General features: G+C 43.0%; 1 protein-coding gene across 1 annotated transcript in view; it reads left to right on the top strand.

Annotated features, from left to right (window-relative positions):
- The window catches only part of LOC120844136 (plexin-A1-like), a 28,043-nt gene that overhangs the window by 2,480 nt on the left and 5,114 nt on the right, over positions 1-20,449 (top strand). Inside the window, exons 2-7 of the mRNA XM_040215755.1 lie at positions 2,134-2,312; positions 2,867-2,981; positions 8,321-8,457; positions 12,303-12,488; positions 12,564-12,657; positions 18,431-18,688. Of these exons, the coding sequence (XP_040071689.1) occupies positions 2,134-2,312; positions 2,867-2,981; positions 8,321-8,457; positions 12,303-12,488; positions 12,564-12,657; positions 18,431-18,688 (969 nt within the window). The remainder of the gene's footprint in view (positions 1-2,133; positions 2,313-2,866; positions 2,982-8,320; positions 8,458-12,302; positions 12,489-12,563; positions 12,658-18,430; positions 18,689-20,449) is intronic.

Raw genomic sequence — 20,449 nt, forward strand, 5'->3', positions numbered from 1 at the left:
AAAAGCCTAGGTTAGATTAATTACTCTTTAAGTGATGACGTCATCAAGAAACCTAGCAAAAACAATTGTTATATTAACAAATATCACCAGTCAAACAACTTATAAACAAGTCAGCTCTTCACAACACTGTTCCAGCGCACCGTAGGTTTCAGTTAACGATCATGCTCGAGAAGGCGGCCACTCAGGCACCGCCATGTTGGGACCGCATAGCTCCTACCACATCTATACAGCTAGAATACCTAGCTTCTACATACCTTCTACCACGAGAGTACAGCGGCTTGCAACTACCGAAATAATGAACTTCTACTTCAACGCACTGTATCGGTAACACTGCGTGTCATGCTGGAAATTTAAAACTTTACAAATTATCCGGCTGAGCCGCAATCGCAACTGATATTTTGGCATAAGTATTTCAAAAGAAAGACCAAAAGAAAACCTTGTCACAATCTGAGTGCCGTTAATTTCACGAGTAGCAAAATACGAAAAAAACTCATTACTTCATTACAAAATAATAAAGTTTTCAACCTAAGCACGAGAGAGCTGAAAGCATTCACCAGTTGTTAGTTCATCGTTTAAGAAATTAAAGATGCTCGTGTCACCTGGCCAACAGACCAACTGCTACCAGTCTGTATTCACTGAAAATTGTTGAATTTAAAGGGAATTATTAGAGGCTTCCTACAAGTTACAAAGACAGAAGCCATACAAGCTGCACCAGTGCACATACTTCCTGTTAGCGCATACAGCCTCTTGGACATTTTGCGATTCGCAAAAGATGACCGAAAATGGAACTCGCAAAATGCGAGCTTCATAATCCGGAGCTGAGTAAATCGTTCCGGACTCTCCCAAGATACATGGTTGCATACTGCTCTGTTGCTTCAGAAAACGCAAAGTTTTATGAAATTTAGTTCAATATTCCAGGGATGTAGAGTACGGAATCCTGTTTTAATGGCCATGGAGTCTCACCAAAAAAGAGGGACCCTTTTTTTTTATTCTAAAACTGCATGACAGTTATGTCACGATATGTTTCTGCCACGCACCGAATAAGACGCTTAAGGGCCGACATACACTTCGCGCTTTCAACTTTTGCCCGCCTCCTCCTTTTCTATATCCTCTCCACTTTTTGCCTTGCCCCAACTTGCTCCCCTCCTAGCTTAGGAGGGGAGAGCGCTGAGGGGATTACCTTCCCTGCAGAAAACTGAGGTTGTGCGTCGGCTTTTAAAAACCGATTAATATGAGTATAAATTCATTACTTAAACACAGCGCGGGGCAATATTAACACGCGTAGCTTTCAGAGTTTTGTGGCTACTGTATAACCTAGTCTCTGTTTGTTGTAACTTGGTTATTATTTCTGAATTTAATGACTCTCAGCTTTCGAATATTATCGAGGCTGGTCTTCTTTGAGGCAATAATTATTTACATAATTTTTCCAGGTGTTGTTCACGAACACATAATTACTTGACGTTTATTCCTCATTTTGTTTTACAACAAAATCAATATTCGTACTTCTAAAGCACCTCATACTGCGAAAGTGGCAACGACATTCTAGAAATATTTATTTTGGTGTAGGATGTACAAAGTGCGGAAGTTAGTAAAAGTTTTAACGGTTTGAAACTTAAAATTAGCATGACAAAAGGTTTGTTCTATGGAATCTTAACTATGTTTCCTGTGATCTATATGGTATCATAGTTTTGTTACAGCCTAGTTCTATCGTATAACTATTATTTCGTAGCGCATAAGTTTAATAACTCATCGCCGTTAATATTTCATCATGAGTGAAATTGGGTAACAATAATTAAGCTGAATCTATTTCAAGCTCTATACTTTTGTTACAACTGGAACTGAAGAGTGCCTAAACCACCAGTTTATTCCCCTGTATTTTCACAAAAATGTACCCGCACTGACATCACTACTCACACGTTTTATTTTTACGTCAAGAGCCAAACTTTTCAATTATTTTATTCAATTGAAAACATGAGACTCATATCTTTAATTACATAGTGGTTTCCAAATGCTTCGTTCTCTACGCATATAAAAACCATGTAAGTGGTGCTCTCCGTGGACATCTTTTTTTTTTTTTTAATGAACGGGGTGAACGAATATACTCTTTTATTAAAATGTGTCGTTTTCTCACAGTTTTATCCAAATACAGGACCTTTGGAGGGGGGTACTAATATTACCATTGAAGGCGAAAACTTCGGGAAAATGTTCGAGGATATTGAGCAAGGCGTTCACATCTCGCTGGAGATGGTCAACGGGTCCTCTCTTGACGTTCCATGCGTGCCATACCAAGAATTGTATGTGAGAGGTTCAAGGTAAGTACCAAGTTAACCTCAGTGCTCGAGACAAGTGTACACGCACAAAATCTTTCAATTTGAGTATAACATTATAAACATAAAAATGTAACCATTTATATACCTACACGTAAAAGCAAACGCAAAGACCCAAAATGCCATTTCGTTTAGGTTCTAAAGAGATTTGAAAGTAATCTTATGTGCAAGGTAACTTGAGTTCATAAGTGTAAAATTTAATTTATATTTAGGTCACTTTTGTATTCATTGCACCTGTGTTCTAAGCACGCTTGTCGTTTACGTGTTTGAGAGCACAGTGACGCTGCTCGTTTTTGGGATAGGCCATAACGTTTTCGTTCAATGCAGCTCGATGTGAAGACTGATGGATTTCGGAACTTCACTCATTTTTAAAAGTTAACTCATAAGCACCATGTTTTCAATAAAAAATCTTTGTCTCACCGCATGGTGGTCCTTCCAAATAAACTTGTCAAAAGAGTTCTTCTTAAACAGACATGAATTGGTGTAATTTTCTTATAGTACTTGTCCAAAGGAAAAGTAAAAAAAAAAAATTATTTCAGAATTGTATGCAGAATTCAAAGACCCGAGAACATGACACTGGCAACGTCTGGCCCTGTTGTTGTAAGTGTTCAGGACCAGTTTAAAGCACGGTCCAAGAAAAAATATACCTTCGTCGTAAGTACCTCAAAAACACTTGACTTTCAAATGTGCGTGCATGATGCCCGCATCGCCAGTTGTGACTAGACATGCCGCGAAGCACCCACTGTTTAAGTTCAAAAGGTTTTCAAAAATTCGCAACTTTTGAAGTTTCAAATCTAAGAAGGTCTAAGATAATAAAATTTCAAAGAGTCGAGTCTGCATATTTCGAATTTCTTTGAAAATCAAATTCTTAGAAGTCGTAGATTAAGAGAGAAAAACTTCTGACATTGAAGTTCGATAAACTTCAAGATATTTATTTTGGGGGGGTCTTGTCTTCTAGGAGGTATTGCTGGTACTGTAAGTCGCATTCTTCGGTCCCGCTAGAGACGTTCCGATGTGCAAAGATATGGTGTGCAAGTTCGTTTGCTCGAATGATCGTGCTTATGCCCCAGCACAACAGAGTGTCGACTGCAACAAAGGGGGTTGTATTGCACAGGAGGTGGCATCCGTATTCGCCGTACGTGAAGCGAAGTATAATGAAAGTAGGTGTGGCCATAACATGTACCCGCGGTCCCTTCGTCAAAAGAAATACTTAGTTAATTGGCGCCGCTATAAACATATGGGAGAAACAACCGCGTTTCTATGACACTGTTGTCGCAACGCGGTTGTTGGCCCTATATTTATTAAGCAGCGTCCACTAAAGCGGTATCCAACAGGTGAAATTCGGAGTTTAACATTGGGAATCCGGCGTGTGGCGAAAGCTCTAGGCACCGCGGCGGGATCGTCGTCCAGAGAGCGAGTCGTCAAAGCACGGCTCTGGAAAGCGAGCATATCAGACGCTGAGAACGGCGCCAAGTTAAGAATGTCATAGAAGCTCCACTTTTGCACGCGTTCGTTACTTCCGTCGTGCTGCGATTGCGCGTGAGTGGTGAAACTTCTTTAATTGTGCTGACTGTGTCGAAAGCAAGCCGTAACAGGGGGCAGACAACTTAGACAAGAGGAGCACAGGCACGGAGCAGACATACGTAGCCGACCAAGCCGACAACATAGCTGAGTAACTAGCAGCCGATGAAAGTTGTGTTGGTGCGCAAAACAGTCCAGGATTTGTTTTAGCGTTATTGATTACGACGTTATTCTCAACGATGCCGGACGTCTGCGGTATTTAACGTCAATGTTTTCTGTGTTTCGTCGTCGGATGCACGCTTGGGGCTCAGAATACGCCGAAGCGTAATCGAAGGTCGAACGAAATAGACCAGGGTTATAGAAAGCGTAATTAGGTAGGACGAATCCGTTACAGCCACATGTTTCAACTAGCAACGAACATATAGGAATTTCAAAAGCGAGCAACCGAATAAAAGCGGGAAAATCAAGGGAAGGGAAAGTAACCAAGAAGAGAGGAAGGAGGGAAGAGAGAACGCGATAAGATGACTCTGTCGACCTGACTTTGAATTTGATCTAATTGTCTCTTTCCTACTTTTTCTATTTTTGGTTACTTTCTCGTTCCTTGATTTTCCTGACTTTAATCGGTTACTCGCTTTTGGAATTCCGATACGTCCGTTGGTAGTTGAAAGATATCGTTGCGTCGTCCTGGTCCTACATGTTTCTTCCCTCTTCAATATTGATCCTCATCAACACGCTCTTCGTCCATTCAAATTGAAACAGAATGTGTGTTTCCTAGTTTCATTAAAAATTGTTCAATCGATAGCTCAGTTGACAAGGTGTTTAGCAATAAAGGAAACGATACCTGTCATTCTCATACGCCGCTGGTTCAAATCAGGCTTGAAATACAAAAATCATTGTTCTCTTACATACTCAGCGGATACTGGGAGCGATAACGTAATTGTTGACGTCATCGAAGTTTTTGCGAAGGACGACCGTGCAATTTTTGTGTAGCACCCCGCTATACATAGTTTTAGCTGAAGCGCAGACGCAGCCGCCGCTTCGAGTTAATAAGATCAATCAGGCATCAAACACGCGATTCATTAGGCCTATTCTTCTTACGATTGCATAAAAATATTCTGGTGAGCTAGTTGGTCGGGCTAGCGTCACACTATTAGGGGATGCTTCAATGCAAGTAGAACAGAGAAAGATACTAGAGAACCGTCCCAAATTTTGTACAGCTATTCTTCAATATCCACGACACAGCGGCTAGGGCCAATTGATGTTGAGACACGCCGATGTATCGAAGACTGTGGAGACGTGCTGGTAAAAACTGATAATGTTAATGAAAAGAATATGAGAATTATTAGTTTACTTTATTATTTCAAAGCGAACGACTTAAACCTACTAGTGTGTGACAAAAGAGGAGATTTTGTTGTGATACCTTGAGAAAACTACTTAGAAAAAGCAAGAGCGGCAATCGATGAGAAGTTAAACGAACCGCACAAGGTCAAGCCCAAAAAGATGAAGGCAAAGGCGCTCCAACTATGCCCCAGACCTGAATTGAAGCGAATGAAGACGCTCATTACTTCAGTTAAAGATGACTAAATTGAACAAGGTTTTCACAGCCAAAACATCATCAAGAGAAATCTCCATTTCTGGTGGTAGTCACTGAAGCGGGATCTAGGCAAAATGCGCCATCACGGTTCCTACTACGATACCTGTCTTCCCTTCGGCTGGCAGATCCATTCCTGCTACCAAACTAGGATGAACTAATACACTATCTGCAACAGGATACGCCGACAGTCCGTTTTGGGTTCTGCCTAGATGTGCAAGATTTGTTTTATTCAATCCAACGTACAACATTGTCTGAATCGGTAGAAGGATGTATTAAGGCACACGGTTGCACTTTCTTTCAAAATGAGTGGGAAATTCCGGTAGAGCACTTTCTCGAACTTTTGAGCTTCTACCTCGCATTTGACGACACGTCTTATTAACAAAATAAAGGAATCTGCATTGGATTGTACGTTGCGCCAGCCCTATGTAATATCTTCCTTTCGTAGTGTGATCGGGCAATTGCTAATACAGATGTCACCGGCCGCGTATCCCGTATCTTTCGGTATGTGGATGATTACTTGGTTCTCTTTCAACAACGTCCGGGAGAGAATGAAGCACAGGTAATCAACAGTATGCGGTATACATTCATCGATGGGGTCCAGGGTCTCAAGTTCATCAATGAGTCGCCGGCAAACTCCATCCTGCAATTTTTATGTCTAGGACTGGAATTCTCTGACAGCCATACATGCTGGGTGTACCCCCACTATCTACCAAAGTCCTGTTACAGTATCATTCGGTTTATCCTAAGCTCATTAAGAGAAGCATCGTAAAAAATTCTCTGAATAACGCCTTAATAATATCATGTTTCTACAGTGCGTGGGAATGTTTTTAATTATGCAAAGGCCTAATGCTTCTGGTTACCCGAGTTCCATCTTATATGACTTCGCCGAATGTTCAATTACCTCGAGTAGACCGCGAGACAAAAACAAAGATAACAATCGTCGTCCTGTTTTTCTGCCATACATTCGTCGTTTATCCCCAAACTGAGAAAAACCCAGAAATTGGAAGTACAGGTAGTACTTTGAGCACCGGAACTACTAAAGGTACGATACCCGAAGATCAATAACCACCAGGTACAGCAGGCGATATGTGCCGTGCAGCATCAACAAAAATACTTCTACTGCCAGTATGGTGTCATTTACGAGACTCCACTCACTTGCCAAAAAACGTGCGTGGATCAGAATGTGAATAACAGATTAAGATAACATACCCTAACATAAAAATCGTCACCAGCACGACTCCTTGCAGTGCAACTAAGGGGATGCGAATGCTCACCTTTTTTAGCCACACCAAAATCCTTCGGTGCTACGGTGATAAGAGAACTAGAGCTGTACTAGGCGCAAGAAATTGTGCTGCGTGGTGATGCCTGCATCCGTGCGACATCCATGGCTTAACACAAAAATAACTTTACTACCTGAACGTTCCTTCTTGAAGATCCTTAGTTATATACAATATTTAGTTAATTTTTTTACGTTTTTTTTTATTATATTCACTGTTGGAGGCAGAAGTTCTTCGTCGAGAGTTTTTTTCGCTTTTTCAATATTGCATTAGATAAAGCTGTGTAACTTTAGAAATGTTCGTTTAAAATTACGCACCAATGGACCCTCCACTGGTGTAGCTGAGGTTGGGGTTTCCTCTTTTTTTATAGGTAGCCCAGCCCTCGCGTTTTTATCTTTCTCTTCCAGGGCTCCTAAACTCGTCAAACATAAAGTAGGGGCCGATGTCGACGGAGCGCAATAATTGGGCAATCACGACGATGACTTCGCGTTTTTTTCGCCAACGTCCGATTAGCGCGCTTGGCGAGCTTTCGGCTCCAACTTTGTGTTTGACGAGTTTAGAGCCCCTGTAGTACTAAACATCAGTTAATAGTAGCGCTCTGTCCTATCTCTATCTTCTATTTTTCCTTGTCATGTGGCGCTAGCTAATTCATCGTATGTTTACGATTGCTTCAGCGATGACGGAACATGTACATGAAGATGACAAACACCATGATGGGGCGCTTTTGATGCTGGCCCTATGAACTCGTAGCGTCCGCTGCGTGTGAACTTAAAGGTCGACGACCAGGCTCGACATTCTGCAAAGCAGAAGATCCTCCTCACCTTGGGGAGGACGAAACGGGCAACGGTGGACACGGTAAAAGGGGGAGAGGAGGATGCGGGCGAAAAGTGGAAAGCGCGAACTGGTCGTCGGTCTTTAAGCTGAAATTAAATATAACAGCTGGCGCTGTAAACTTCTTGAGCGCGAGGAACGAGGCCAGGACGCCGGTGTCATCCCAAAGTGGGGCGAAAATGTTTCGGGGCTATTTTCACTTCACTCCAAACATTTATCTATTTTTGGAATTTAAATGTATTACATAAACCTTAGGAGGTAGGTTGGTTCAAACTTGGTCGAACTTTTCTATGGAAGTTCAAAGCTGGTGAAATGGCTAAGCATCGCAGGTTTGAAAGCACGAAAATCGTCAAATGTCTTAGCGCAACAAACACGAACATTAAAAAAAATTTGAATTTATGATGTAATACGCTGAAAAAGTGCGAAACGTTCTCGGCATTTCTAAACCTTCATTTGAACTTCGAACCTGAGGTCGAAAAAAGTTTATGGCGATCTTCTGGTGACAAAAAGGCGTATTGATTGGCCGCAGAAAGCTCGAGTAGCAAGCTAGGTCTTTTAATATTTAATGTTCACTTGTAATTATGTATATAAGTTACGCAACAAACAAAGGGTATACCACATTGCTGACGGGAAAACAAAAAGCGATGGAGCTATTTTGTTAATATTCAAGCTGTTAATCAATACGTTGTATATCCAATGAGGTAAAATACCATTTTATTATTAGTTGTTGAGCCTGCATATAATACATTTATTACCATTTTGTCTTCAAGGACCCCACAATCGTCTCAATAACTCCGGACAAGGGACCAAAATCCGGAGGCACAGATATTGAAGTTCGAGGAGCTTTCCTAAATACTGGCAGCACAACCGAAATCTCTGTGGGTGGTGTGCCGTGTCAGTTAACCAAGTGAGTATGGTCTACAATGAGTTACAGACTAGCCTAAGTACAGTCCCTACGACGCTGAAGATCCCACTCACTGCAAGTGGCCGAAACTTCGGAATGCGAGAAGGGGGGGGGGGGGGGGTGCTCGCACGCCTGGAGCTTCCACGCCGATCCGAAGGACACAGCGCGCCGTTGCAGTTGGGCTGCGTTATCTCGTTTCACTCCTTTGTGAGCGACATGGAGCTGTCCACAGCGCGCGTCGAGCCGCTACCGGCCATCATCTCAGTTACGCGCAATTGGTGGGATTTTTCGTATTGATGGAGACTGCACAGTCGCGGATGATGAGCGCCAAGGCGAGCGCGTGGCTCCAAAGATCATCAGTGTTATTCATAACTTGAGAAAGCTGAGTTATCGAGGTTATGGTGGGATTGAGCGGAATTTCAGCAGCTGTTCGATTGTTGTTGTTGCTCTCCACTTGGTCAGAAAAGGATTCATGAGCCGACACGAGTAGTAACAGTGCCTTGTCAAATAAATATAGTAACCGCTCATCGTCATTTGTCGTGCGAACTTATTATAAAACGCCCAGGAACTGACCGGTCAACTTACCGACCTGGTGGATTCAGCCACTCCTTACTTGCCCTTTTGTCACGGAAGGCCTCTATATTTGGCGAAACCAGCATGAGCTCAGCAATAGCTGGTCCGGGGGGAGGGACGACATAAATTGAACAGACTCTGAAGCCTCGATAATGATGGCTCTTCCTTCTGAAGGATAGCGAGGTAGGCCTTGTAAGCCAGGGTTTCGGCTGGCCTTTTCCATACAGTTCGTGAGTGTACACGATGAACTATAAAAATTTTGTTGCATGTTTGGTCATTCTGCCAAACGCGTTTAAATTCGGTAGCTTTATGGGGTTGGTTGTGATCTCAGATAGGGTGGTGACTAGGGTGGGATAACCCCTACTCTTAGTCTTTCAGTGAATGGGGTGTGTGGCGCTTTTAGTTCAAGAGGTGCCGAAAGCAGGGTTTTGCGCGAAAATAAAATACCTCCCTCCTCTTTCCCTTTGTGACGCTCCGCGCCCTTCCCTTCACCACCACCCGGATACAAGGCCTTTTCGCTGAATTTTTCGGGTCACCAAGTTGGGAAAGTACGTTTTCCTACATTTTCCACTCGCCCTCGTTCCGCGCGCTCTTTCTCCGCCGCCTGTTTCAGCTCCTCTCTTTCTTGCCCTGTCTCCCTTCTCTACTCCGCGCGCTATCTCGCAGCACCTGCTTCTGGTCCCCTCATTCCTGCGTGCCGTGTCCGTAGATGTAATAAAGATATTTCGAGAAAGTGCAGGATTCGTGGCTCACTGATCGGCCCACTCTACTTCCACGCCGGTGTCCGGGGTAAAACCCCTAATACCAGTTGCAGATTTTTTTTTTTTTTCGGGTGGTTAGGTGGTTACGGACTGACCGAGTTACACATTTCGTGCGTACGCAGCTCCTCGGGTTGGTTGACCCTATAAAGCTACGGCTTTGTATCGCCATGGAAAGAGAATGACATAAACACTCAAACGGGTCTATACCCCATTTCACTTCGAGTCCGACCGTAGCCGACCGTATGATCCGACGTATTCAAACAAGCAGCGTCAAAAGTGCGTTGTCACGTCGCTGGTCTTCCTCGTATGTTTGCTCACTCCAGATAAATCCATTAAGCACCAAAAGCAGCACGGATTTTCGCCAAGAATTGGCCAGTGGCTGGAGATGTTCTTTTTGGCAAATCGCCAAAGAGTGGCCATTCACCGGCCAATGCATGGCCGATGGCTGTTGGCCACTGGCCATTAGCAAATAACCAGAGAAAAGTCAGCACGCTCTTTACTTCATTTTAGCACGCTCTTTAGGCCTGGCTGAAAAGCGCTCGGCGCGAGGCTAAGAGCAATGTCTTCGAGGGTACGGACGATACTTCTTTTGGTTTACTTGTGTGGGCATGGTGGTCGAGTCCACTCCTTACTTTACAGCCAACTGTCAACATAAAAGGGGGGAGGGGGGAGTTAGGCCATATAAGGAGTGCTGACAGAGAGAGAGAGAAAGAGCTCGTAAAAATTGTGTGATCCTTTATTGTTTTGTGAGACCTATGGCAACCGTTTCTCTAGCTCTCCATGCCCTACCCTTCCCTGGCCTCCACGAATATTGGTATGAAGTGAGAACTGGATGACCGATCGATAATCCCGTAACTGCCACTTTTTCTCTGACTGGTCGAGTTTTCGGTCATGGACTGTCCGCCGTCTGTGTGGCCATCTCATAATGAGATGTTCAAAATTCAGGGAATTAAGGAGAACGGAAACCTAGAGCTTCATTGCATGCTTTGCTTGTCAAAAAAACACTCGTTGTCATCTGGAAGAGCAACAAACTCTAATCTATGAAAGCACAACAACGTAAGCTGGGACACCTGTATTCTGCGTTGGCTCTACATATTAACGTTAAAACCAAGTTTTTCTTTTCTTGTGTATAACAGGCACTTCAGTCGAAAATGAGCTTTCGACACTTCAGTCGAAATGAACTTTCGTAGATCACTTCTTTCGTTCCAAATCTCGTAGCGGGGGTAGACGGCGCTACTGAGCATGCGCACCGCTAGCTTTGTCTGCACAATACCAGGGATCATTTCCGGAGGCCGTAAGCTAGCGGGATGGCGGATGCGGTTGCAGCCTTCGGGGCCTTGTCAGCGTGCAGGTGAACGCATTACACCTACACTCTTTCTCTTAAATACCATAATTTATATCTACAAAGACTGCCATAATACTGGCGTATCAAAAATGAAAAGTAGTATTGCGAAATATTTTTGAAAAATATCAAAATTGTTTCTATTGTTTTCTGAATAAGTGTACGAAAACCTAACGTGAAAGTAATTTGTAACGTAACGAGTAAAGTAATCTTTTACTTTCAGCGAAAGTAATTTGTAACGGTCATCCGCTACATTTGAGGCTCGGTAATTTGTGATTATAATCAATTACATTTTTCAAGTAACTAACACTAGTCTGCCTCAATGCCATGACATTACCCTGCCCTCGTTTGCTCAAGATAGACGTCCCGCAAAGTCATTGCACCTGAGCAACATCACCCGCATCAGAGGGATTTTAAAACAATTTTGACATACAAATGACTGCGTTACAAAAATGGTAGACATCCACTAAACGCCGCAATCCGTGCGCTTACGTATGCGTATAATACTATGCATTACTAGAAAAACAATTTTCACGATAAGCCTTTGGCGCTGACGGTACGTTTAATTTGTGCTGGTGATAAAGTAAAAATTCTGCCAAGGTTAAATCGAACGAGTTTACTTCGTCAGGATTTCTCGTTTCTGACTATAAAAAAATATGATACCAACATAATGATCAATGTGCCGGTTTGTGTTTGGATGCACTACGAGCTATAGTCCCTTGCAACTCAAGAAGGTAGGGCGAGGGCAGGACGGGCCGGAGAGGAGGAAGCAGACGAAACACTGGAGAAGAGAAGGGGAAACCTAGCTCCTTCCCTCTGTATTCTTACCCTCGCCCTACCCTCTTCAGTTGCAATGGACTATAGCAGAGTAAAACTCTACGTGCAATTGTATGAGTTACGGCATCTTACGATAGAGCTCGGGCGTCGCTTCAAGTCCAACTGCACGCACTGGTTCTTGGCGTGAGGCCGCTAAAGTTATTGGCTGCCAAACGGGTTGAATTTTAGTTGTAAGAATAATGAAGGAGTAAAATATTGCAGGAAGTGTTATTTTAACTCGGGTTTCTTGAGCATATTTTCTTGCAACATCACAAATAATAAAACGCATCTTATTTGCCTAAAAAAAATAGTGGTGATTAGTGTTTTTTTTTTGTTTTTTTTTTCTTTTTTTTCAGGCGACAAGACGCTTTATTGACATGTAGGACTTCTCAAGCACCCATGGCTGGACAAGAACGGCTTGTGGTAAAATTTGACGACGGTTTGAAAGAGCTTGGAGAGTACATGTTCACGTTTGTAGAAGACCCCGTCGTTGATTCTGTAGAGTCTGCCACTGCGGGAACTCCAGCACGCGGAATCCCCAGGTAAGAGATACGAAACCGCTTCCATGGCATATACCAATATAATGCGTGTAATTATTACGTATTTACTTTTCTTAGCGGAGGACTGACGGTGAATGTTAAAGGACGGAATTTGGACGTCGCACAAGAACCTGCTCTGTACGTAACAGTGGACTCGCAAAGGCATTATGGGGTACGTAAGATATATATTTTCTCAAAATATAAATAGTTATATTACGCTTCATTGAGCGCATCTATTACGTATGTGTTTACCGCGCTATTGCACCCTCCCATGCATCAAAAGTGGCCCCCAGGTGCCTACAAAGGACGTCACCGAAACCGGACTCTGATTTTGTCGGACGCCGCGATCCTGGCGGTTGGTCGTAGAAATGCTGGCGAAAATGAAAACCGAACGCAAGTATCGCTGCCGTCGCTGCGTCCAAACTCGTAGCTGATGAAGCGTTTGTGGGCTGTATAAATGGAGAGAGGCCTGAAGCGGTACAGGCGTCCGCCACATCAACCACCGCAGATTTAAACACCGCCAGGGTCGCGCCCTGAGACAACATGGCATTCCTGTGAAGGCATCAGGCGGAAATCGAGGTATTTTAAGGCGTGGTAAACGCACAAGTTGGAGACACGTTCCAGTCGCCCTAAGTATGCGGCGTCTGACGTTAACAGTTAGCACCGGTTTTGTTTGCGCCGTTTTGGTTCTGCGCCCTTGCTGTTCTGTTCCGCGAAGACTTCTTATCACCGGAATTTGTTTATCTTTTCTTTAGTCGGGTCTATAGTACGGTACAGCGTAGTGGGCCTACGGCGAAATGAGTTCGTACCTGATATGGCTTCAACCATTCCTTGGTTGACATAAGGGCGACAAGCAGACACATTTCGGAATAAGAAAACTATAAGAAATATACGAAAAGTTGCGATATATAAGTACTATAAACCAATTGAAAGCCATTGCATTATTTAGAAGCAAAACAAAAGTGTAGTGAACACAATCGTTGATAATGCGTAGGAATGCTTACAGTTAATGCGCGTAATAAAGTTAGATATTAAAACCTAAGCATTTCAAACAACATCAAAGTCATAGGTTATTCACAGCCAGAAAAATTTACAGTCACAAAATGTATGAAGAAAACACATGCATATAGCATTTGATTGCATCAAATTGTGTAAACATACAATAGAAACAAATATTTTTGAATAAAAAATTAGACATTACGTTACAAAACCACAAATAGCTCATAATAATAATTATTATTATTATTATACTCTTTATTTTATGTGTCCAGAAAGAGCGCAGGGCCCTTTGTGTGGTACAGAGCAAATGCCGACAAGATCAAAGTATAAGCACTGAGAAAACATAGCTATCCAAGGAAAGCACTCAGAAAAGAAACGTAGGGCACCCATAGCGAAATCTGACAAACAAGATAAGGTAAAAAAAGAAGAGGCGCTGAAAATTCAACTGCAGCAACCCCAAAAGAAAAACAAAACGCTCCAAATTGCAAATTACTGAGATCATACAAACAATATAAATCCATTGAACATATGCTTCTTTGTTATCTAAAACACCAATGAAAAAAGAAGATGGGAAACACAAATAAAATATGTAAAGTTCTTAAATGTCGAAGACTTATTGGTGATGCGAGTCTTACACCAAGACCGGCGCGGTCAGTGTTTTCATTTTGCTTAGTATCAGGGGAGACTTCGAGCTTGTCTAAAAAAGCATTGCGCGGCTAGGCCGCACCAGCCATCCCCCCTTCCACTTCGAAAAGCTATTTTTTATGATAGACAAATAATTAAGCTCGTTTTAAAAATCTGCTAAATAGATTTAAGCACCGTGTTGTGTCTATATACAGTGTCGCCAACGGGTCTGAGATTGAGTTTAGCTCAGATACGAGGAAAGGTATAAGGAAACTTATCACGGCTTTCCTAAAACATGCCGTTGGCATCAAAAATAAAACAATAACTTCATTTTAAGTTTTACGTCGTATAATGTTCAGCAATACACCTAGCCAGCTTTGCCCGCTATTGTACATATATATCATATATTGATGACTGTGACTTTCTATATATATACATACATACATATATATATATATATATATATATATATATATATATAATATATATATATATATATATATATATATTGGAAAGACCAGTTTGAAGATCTAACCGGTCAGACTGGTATTTGGACTGGTCAGACTGGTCTAACAGGAAATCAAACTGGTGCAACTGGTAGCCATACTGGTCTAACTGGTAACCATATTGATCTAACTGGTCACCAGATTGCCTTCTCACTGGTCACCAGATTTGCCTGTGTGGTCACCATATTGGCTTAACTGGTCCCCAGATTGGCCTATGTGGTCACCAGATTGGCCGAAATGGTCACCAGATTGGCCGAACTGGTCAGCAGATTGGCCGAACTGGTCACCAGACGCCGAACTGGTCACCAGATTGGCCTAACTGGCCCAACTGGTTACCAGTTTCACCCCTCTTACTCACTTTATTTATTGGGTTTCTCAGTTTGATTAATTGGCTTTCAAATAATGACGGCATGATCGAGCGTTTACGTTTTACTAGGAGTTTCATCCCTTGCGCCGTTCAAAATAGTCTCAGAGGTATGACATTGCTGGAAAAAATCAACATGCTGGGAATATTTTTTATTGCTTAGGCGGTCATCAAGAAATTCCGTACGTTCAAAACGACCGGTATAAAAGACGGAAAAGCAGAGCTCGGAAGTAGCTATCGGGTTAGTGTGCTGTTGTATTGATGTTTGTATGTGCCGTGTACGTGTATGCGCTTTAATGTATGTTCAGCTGATGCTCGTAGTATGCGTATTGTGTCTACATTTGTGTATAATAAAGATATTCGAAGCACAGTGGTGGCGTGAACAAATGAAAATATTTTTGTCGAACCAGCGCAACAAGTCAACCAGTGTGACCAGTTCAACTGCTATGACCATGTCAACCAGTGTGACCAGTTCGAACCACCTTGACCAGTTTAACCATTTTGAAACTGGTCAAACTGGAGCAATAACCAAGTTTGAAACTGATAGCAGTTTGAACTGGTCTTTCCAATAGGGTATATATATATCGCCTTCACTGACGTAGACGGTATTTGGGTATTTGAAGATTTCAGTCAGCTAAAAATATGGTGCTCACATTTCAAACAAAAATGAACCGTGATCACTAAGAACCATATCCCATAACACCATTACAAACATACATGACAATGAATACGCATTTTCCTCAATTGATGGAGCCAATCAAGCGGTTCAAAACATGCACCATCAGGGCGGCGGTCGTCTTTTTTCTGCGTTCGTTATCACGGGCTAAAGCAAAAACGCACAAAAAAGGCCGCAGGCTCACGCCGCGTTCACTCTTCGCGATTGCTTTAGCTGGTGATAGCAATTCCGGTGGCGCATGAAGGCGGACTCAAGTGGGCCACACATGAACATTAAAGCCCGAGCCGGTGTGACGTGGGCATGCCTAATTGGGGCTGCCCATGCAATAATACCTTGGGTCCCGAATCGGTTTTGCGAACGCAAAGGCTGCGCAGCTCGGGACAAAGGGCCAAGTTGGGCAGCCCCAAGCGGACATGCCTTACTTGGGGCTGCCCAACTTGCCTCCGTGTACCCCACCGCGGCTATACGGAAACGGTTATCACTGAGGTGGGCTCCACGGAGGCAACGCTTGTGCATACCCAGCTTTGGCTACCCTCGCAAAGCCTCCGTAAGTCCCAATCCGGTTGTGTAATGGCTGATGTTAGCGCAGAGGTGTACTCCCCGGGAGCATACCCAACCTGGTGTGCCCATGCAATGCCACCGTGGATTCAAACTCGGCTATACGGGGGCAAGGTTAGCATAGATCTAGGTTCCAAGACGGAAAGAGGAAGCATGTCCAATTTGGACTGCCTATGCCACTCCCAAACAAGCACTTTAGGGTTATATTGAGGATATCTAGTGCATGTTCTAATAATTTGTCTGAGGAGATCGGATTCCTTTGATGCCACATCACCGAAAACGTAAGAAATAAATTTTAAGTCTGAAAATGTTTATTGCCAACTTACTAATCAGCGTATATGTAAAACATTCCGTTTCGTTGGGTTTAATTGTTTAGGAACAGTTAAATTCGGAGGTGAATTCGAAACTCGCGCGTCGGAATGTTGTTACCTGTTCTAAAATTCGGTGTAGTAGCCGGATCAAGATGGCTATTTCTACCCATTTTAGGTTCGAGATCATTTTATATGGAAAGGTGCGCCATTTTCTGTTCCGTTTCGTACACTTGAAATGTCCAACTTTCGATGGTCTTCCTGATTATGTCTTATTGATCTAGCTCAATATATAAAAATTCAAAATATCTTATTAGTACGCACGCGTGGAAAGTGAAAAATATTCCTTATGAAATGACCAGCAATAGCTGACTCCATAATGCAATGACGAAATTACCCCGAAAGTGATGAGGCTCCCTGGGGGGACCTCATGTGGCCTGTCCACGCAGATCCACTCCGGACTCCACGAGGAGTCCCATATAGGCTGCACATTAGAGCCCCCTGTGGGCCCCGCGAAAAGAACCCATGTAGGCTGTCCAAGCAGGGCCCCTGTGCTTCTCCCAAGGGCAGCCCAGGTGGGCTGCCGAAGTCGAACTTCCCTTGAGCCCCACTTGCAAAACCAACGTAGGACCCACGTTGGCTGCCCAAGTGGGACCCAGGTCGGCCATTTTTTCAAAACCTACTTCGTGCTACTTGGGAAACCCGCAAAGAAAACATAGCACTACCACGATACATTTTGGGGGCTGCCTGATTGGCTAAAAAGCACCATAGCGATGGCTCCGGTAGGATGCAATGGGAAACAAAATATAGAACACGTTTCCTTTATAACGTCGCATGAATGTCATAGTTTTGTTGGAGTTATATATATATATATATATATATATAACACGGGCACTTCACACCATCGTACGTGGTCTCCGAGGAGGATATGAACGAATATGTGCAGACCAGACCGGACATTGGGAGGCCCAGAGTTCAAATCCTGGCTCCGCAATTTTTGGCTTTCGGCGGGCACCTGGAAACTTTGATTCTTTGATTCATTGGATTAAGTACGGTTCATTCATCTGCACATATTCGTTCACATATATATATATATATATATATATATATATATTGCCGCGTGCTGGGCCGAGAGAGGAACGCTAGGACACACACTTCTAGAAGATTCGCGTTTATTCTTGCGCGGGACGTGGCATTTATCGTTTCGTCCTGGAGCCCTGAACGTCAAACGCAAAGTTGGAACAGAAAGTTCGCGGAGCGCACCGATTAGACGCTGGCTACAAAAGCACAAAGTCGTCATCGTGAAAGTCCTATCGGTGCGCTCCGTGAACCTAGGCCCCAAATTTCTGCTCGGCGAGTTTAGAGCCCCTGCTTTCTTGTTTTCGGAACTGCCTGTTCATTCTCGGCCCGAGTGCGCGACGCTCAAACCTTCTGGGCCGAATTTGCGATATAGTGAGGTACACCAGATCCGTAGCGGCGCGGGACCCTGTCGAGTCAGTCTGGCTCTTGCTTGCTGTTACGCCGCGAAATTTCCACCTGCTTTTCTGCTGCCTCGGCGCTCGTTCTTTATTTTGTTTGCAACAAGTTCGGCGATTAAACCTTTATTTTCAGTTCACTGTTAATCCTCTCGTCGCCTTCCTTCTTGTCAGTATATATATTTCAATTCAATCATTATTGGGTCGATATCCGATAGTAGACTATGAGCTTCTGCGCAGAATACATGCATAATATACATCAGAAACTCTTCAACGCCTGAAAAACGAATTTATTCACTTTCAGTATTTTTTTTATTTATTCCGGTGAAACGAATCGAGTAGAAGTTATATGGGTCTGTACCGTTTCTTCCAGTAGGACCATTCAATTCTTTTTTTGTATGAAGGCGTAATTTATTTCCTTTATTTGGTTCGAAGAAATGTGTCCCGGAGTCACCCCAGCACTTGAAATGTCGGAGCCCCGCAGTTTCCAAAGAAAACCTTCACTTTGAAGAGGATCCCGCCATTCCCTTGGAACTGGAGTACGGTGTTCGTATGGACGCAGCTGAAAGCGGACAGAATCTGGTGGCGAACAGAGGCTTCAAACCATTCCAGATGTTTCGCGATCCATTATACCTTCCTTTTTCTGAAGATGGACACGTGAAAGAGTTCAAGAGTGACTACCTGACGATCGCGGTGAGTGTGACGATTCTTCAAATACTTCTTAAATAAAATTACGGCTTCGTCTTTAGAAGAGGTACCACCCAAGCTAAAGATTTTTTGAACTCAAAGGCTTTACATTTCCCTGATTGCTATTTATCACTGAATGTAAGATATCTTTTGAGCAAACGGCAAAATAATGTAGCCCAAAACTAACGTTCCCAATTTTGTCTGCACTCTCTAGAGGAGTGATCTCACACGTTATAAAACTAATTATAATATGTAAAAACACAATAAAACTAAATAAAAGAGACAGCATTACAATAAATAAAAACATCATACGGCGCCTGTATTTTTGTTCCTTTTGTTTTGCTTGCCGAAGTTTAAATAGAATTTATTTCGCGAATTCCAACGTACTTTAACGCTTGGGGAACAAGCTGTAATTCTCCATATTGAGCCTTTTGATAAAACCTGACGTCACGTTTTCAGTGTTGTCTGTAGTGCCTCTGAGTGTTTCAGGCCAAGCGTAACACTTTAATAGTTCCGAGAAAAATATTTTTTTTTGTGATTTTCAATCTGCTCAGAAGTCCCAATGTGTCCATTAATGTGTGGAGCAAATTTAGAGGCAGATCAGTTACTACCAACATGTTTTAGGACCTTCCTTTACGTCTGTAGAAATGACATTAATGTCAGAAGAAAACAAAATGGTTTCCGCGAAACACAAACATAGCAATATTTATATGGTGAGACAGATATTCAGTTAGAGGCGATTCCGAAACATGCTTACATTTCAGAAACTTTCACCCAAAAAAACAAAAAAAAAAGTATTTAATCTTTTGCCCAACTGAAATATGTTGCTCAATGTGAAAATTTCACCATTTTCTTCTTCGATATGTTCATTTTGTTTCGAGTCTAAGTAAGGGTTGTTTATGAAACATTTAAATATTGGGTGTGGAAACAAGCAGTTGGTTTGCTTTACCAGACCCCTTTTATTTTGCTAAAGACCCCACGGCACCCTTTCTTGCTTGTGCGAGCACTCCCTCCCTACCCATCTCTATTGACGCATACTGTGTTTAAGACATCCCCAAAATATCAGAGAAAATTGGGACCTGAAGTCGCAAAAAAAAAAACGCGACAGAGGACTGTCACTATACACGAAATCGTCGCGAAAATCCATCACAGATCTAACGGACTTCTGTACAGCAAAATTTGGCGACAAGATATCACCTGCTGAATTTAGCGGGCGGCGGTCACGCAAGTTTGTAAGCATGACGGTGGTCATGGTACGTGAACGGCGAGACAGTGGTCATGTGATGGTATCAGCATGATCAGGTCAAGTAATCCTATTTACGTGACCAAATAACGTGTAGTCAAGCAGTGTCACGAATGCCACAAGCTGACATTCTCACATTTCCCGACTCCCGACGCGTCACGGTGTCTCGTCGTGGCGCAAGTGACATTAAGTAGCACTATTTCGTTTGACGTGATGTCACATGACATGCTATGACTCCATGTGGCATTATCCACGCGATTGTCGCACGTACTCTATGTACGTCGAGTCCACACAAGAACCCAAACCAGCTGAAAACAGGTTGTGCATACCGGGTCTTCCCGCTTAATCCTTAATATTAATATGAATTTAAATTTGTTTTTGGTCCGAACTATATATTGATATCACATCTCCGCATAAATATTTGCATATCTTAGAGTATACTTTTCTGCATACCTCCTGATGTATACGTGAGTGCGATATCGAAAGAGAACTTGGTGAGTGTGTTGAAAAAGCGATTTCGTTAG

The sequence above is a fragment of the Ixodes scapularis genome, unplaced genomic scaffold (assembly GCF_016920785.2).
Source record: "Ixodes scapularis isolate PalLabHiFi unplaced genomic scaffold, ASM1692078v2 PGA_scaffold11__112_contigs__length_91849675, whole genome shotgun sequence".
In the NCBI taxonomy this organism is placed as follows: Eukaryota; Metazoa; Arthropoda; class Arachnida; order Ixodida; family Ixodidae; genus Ixodes; species Ixodes scapularis.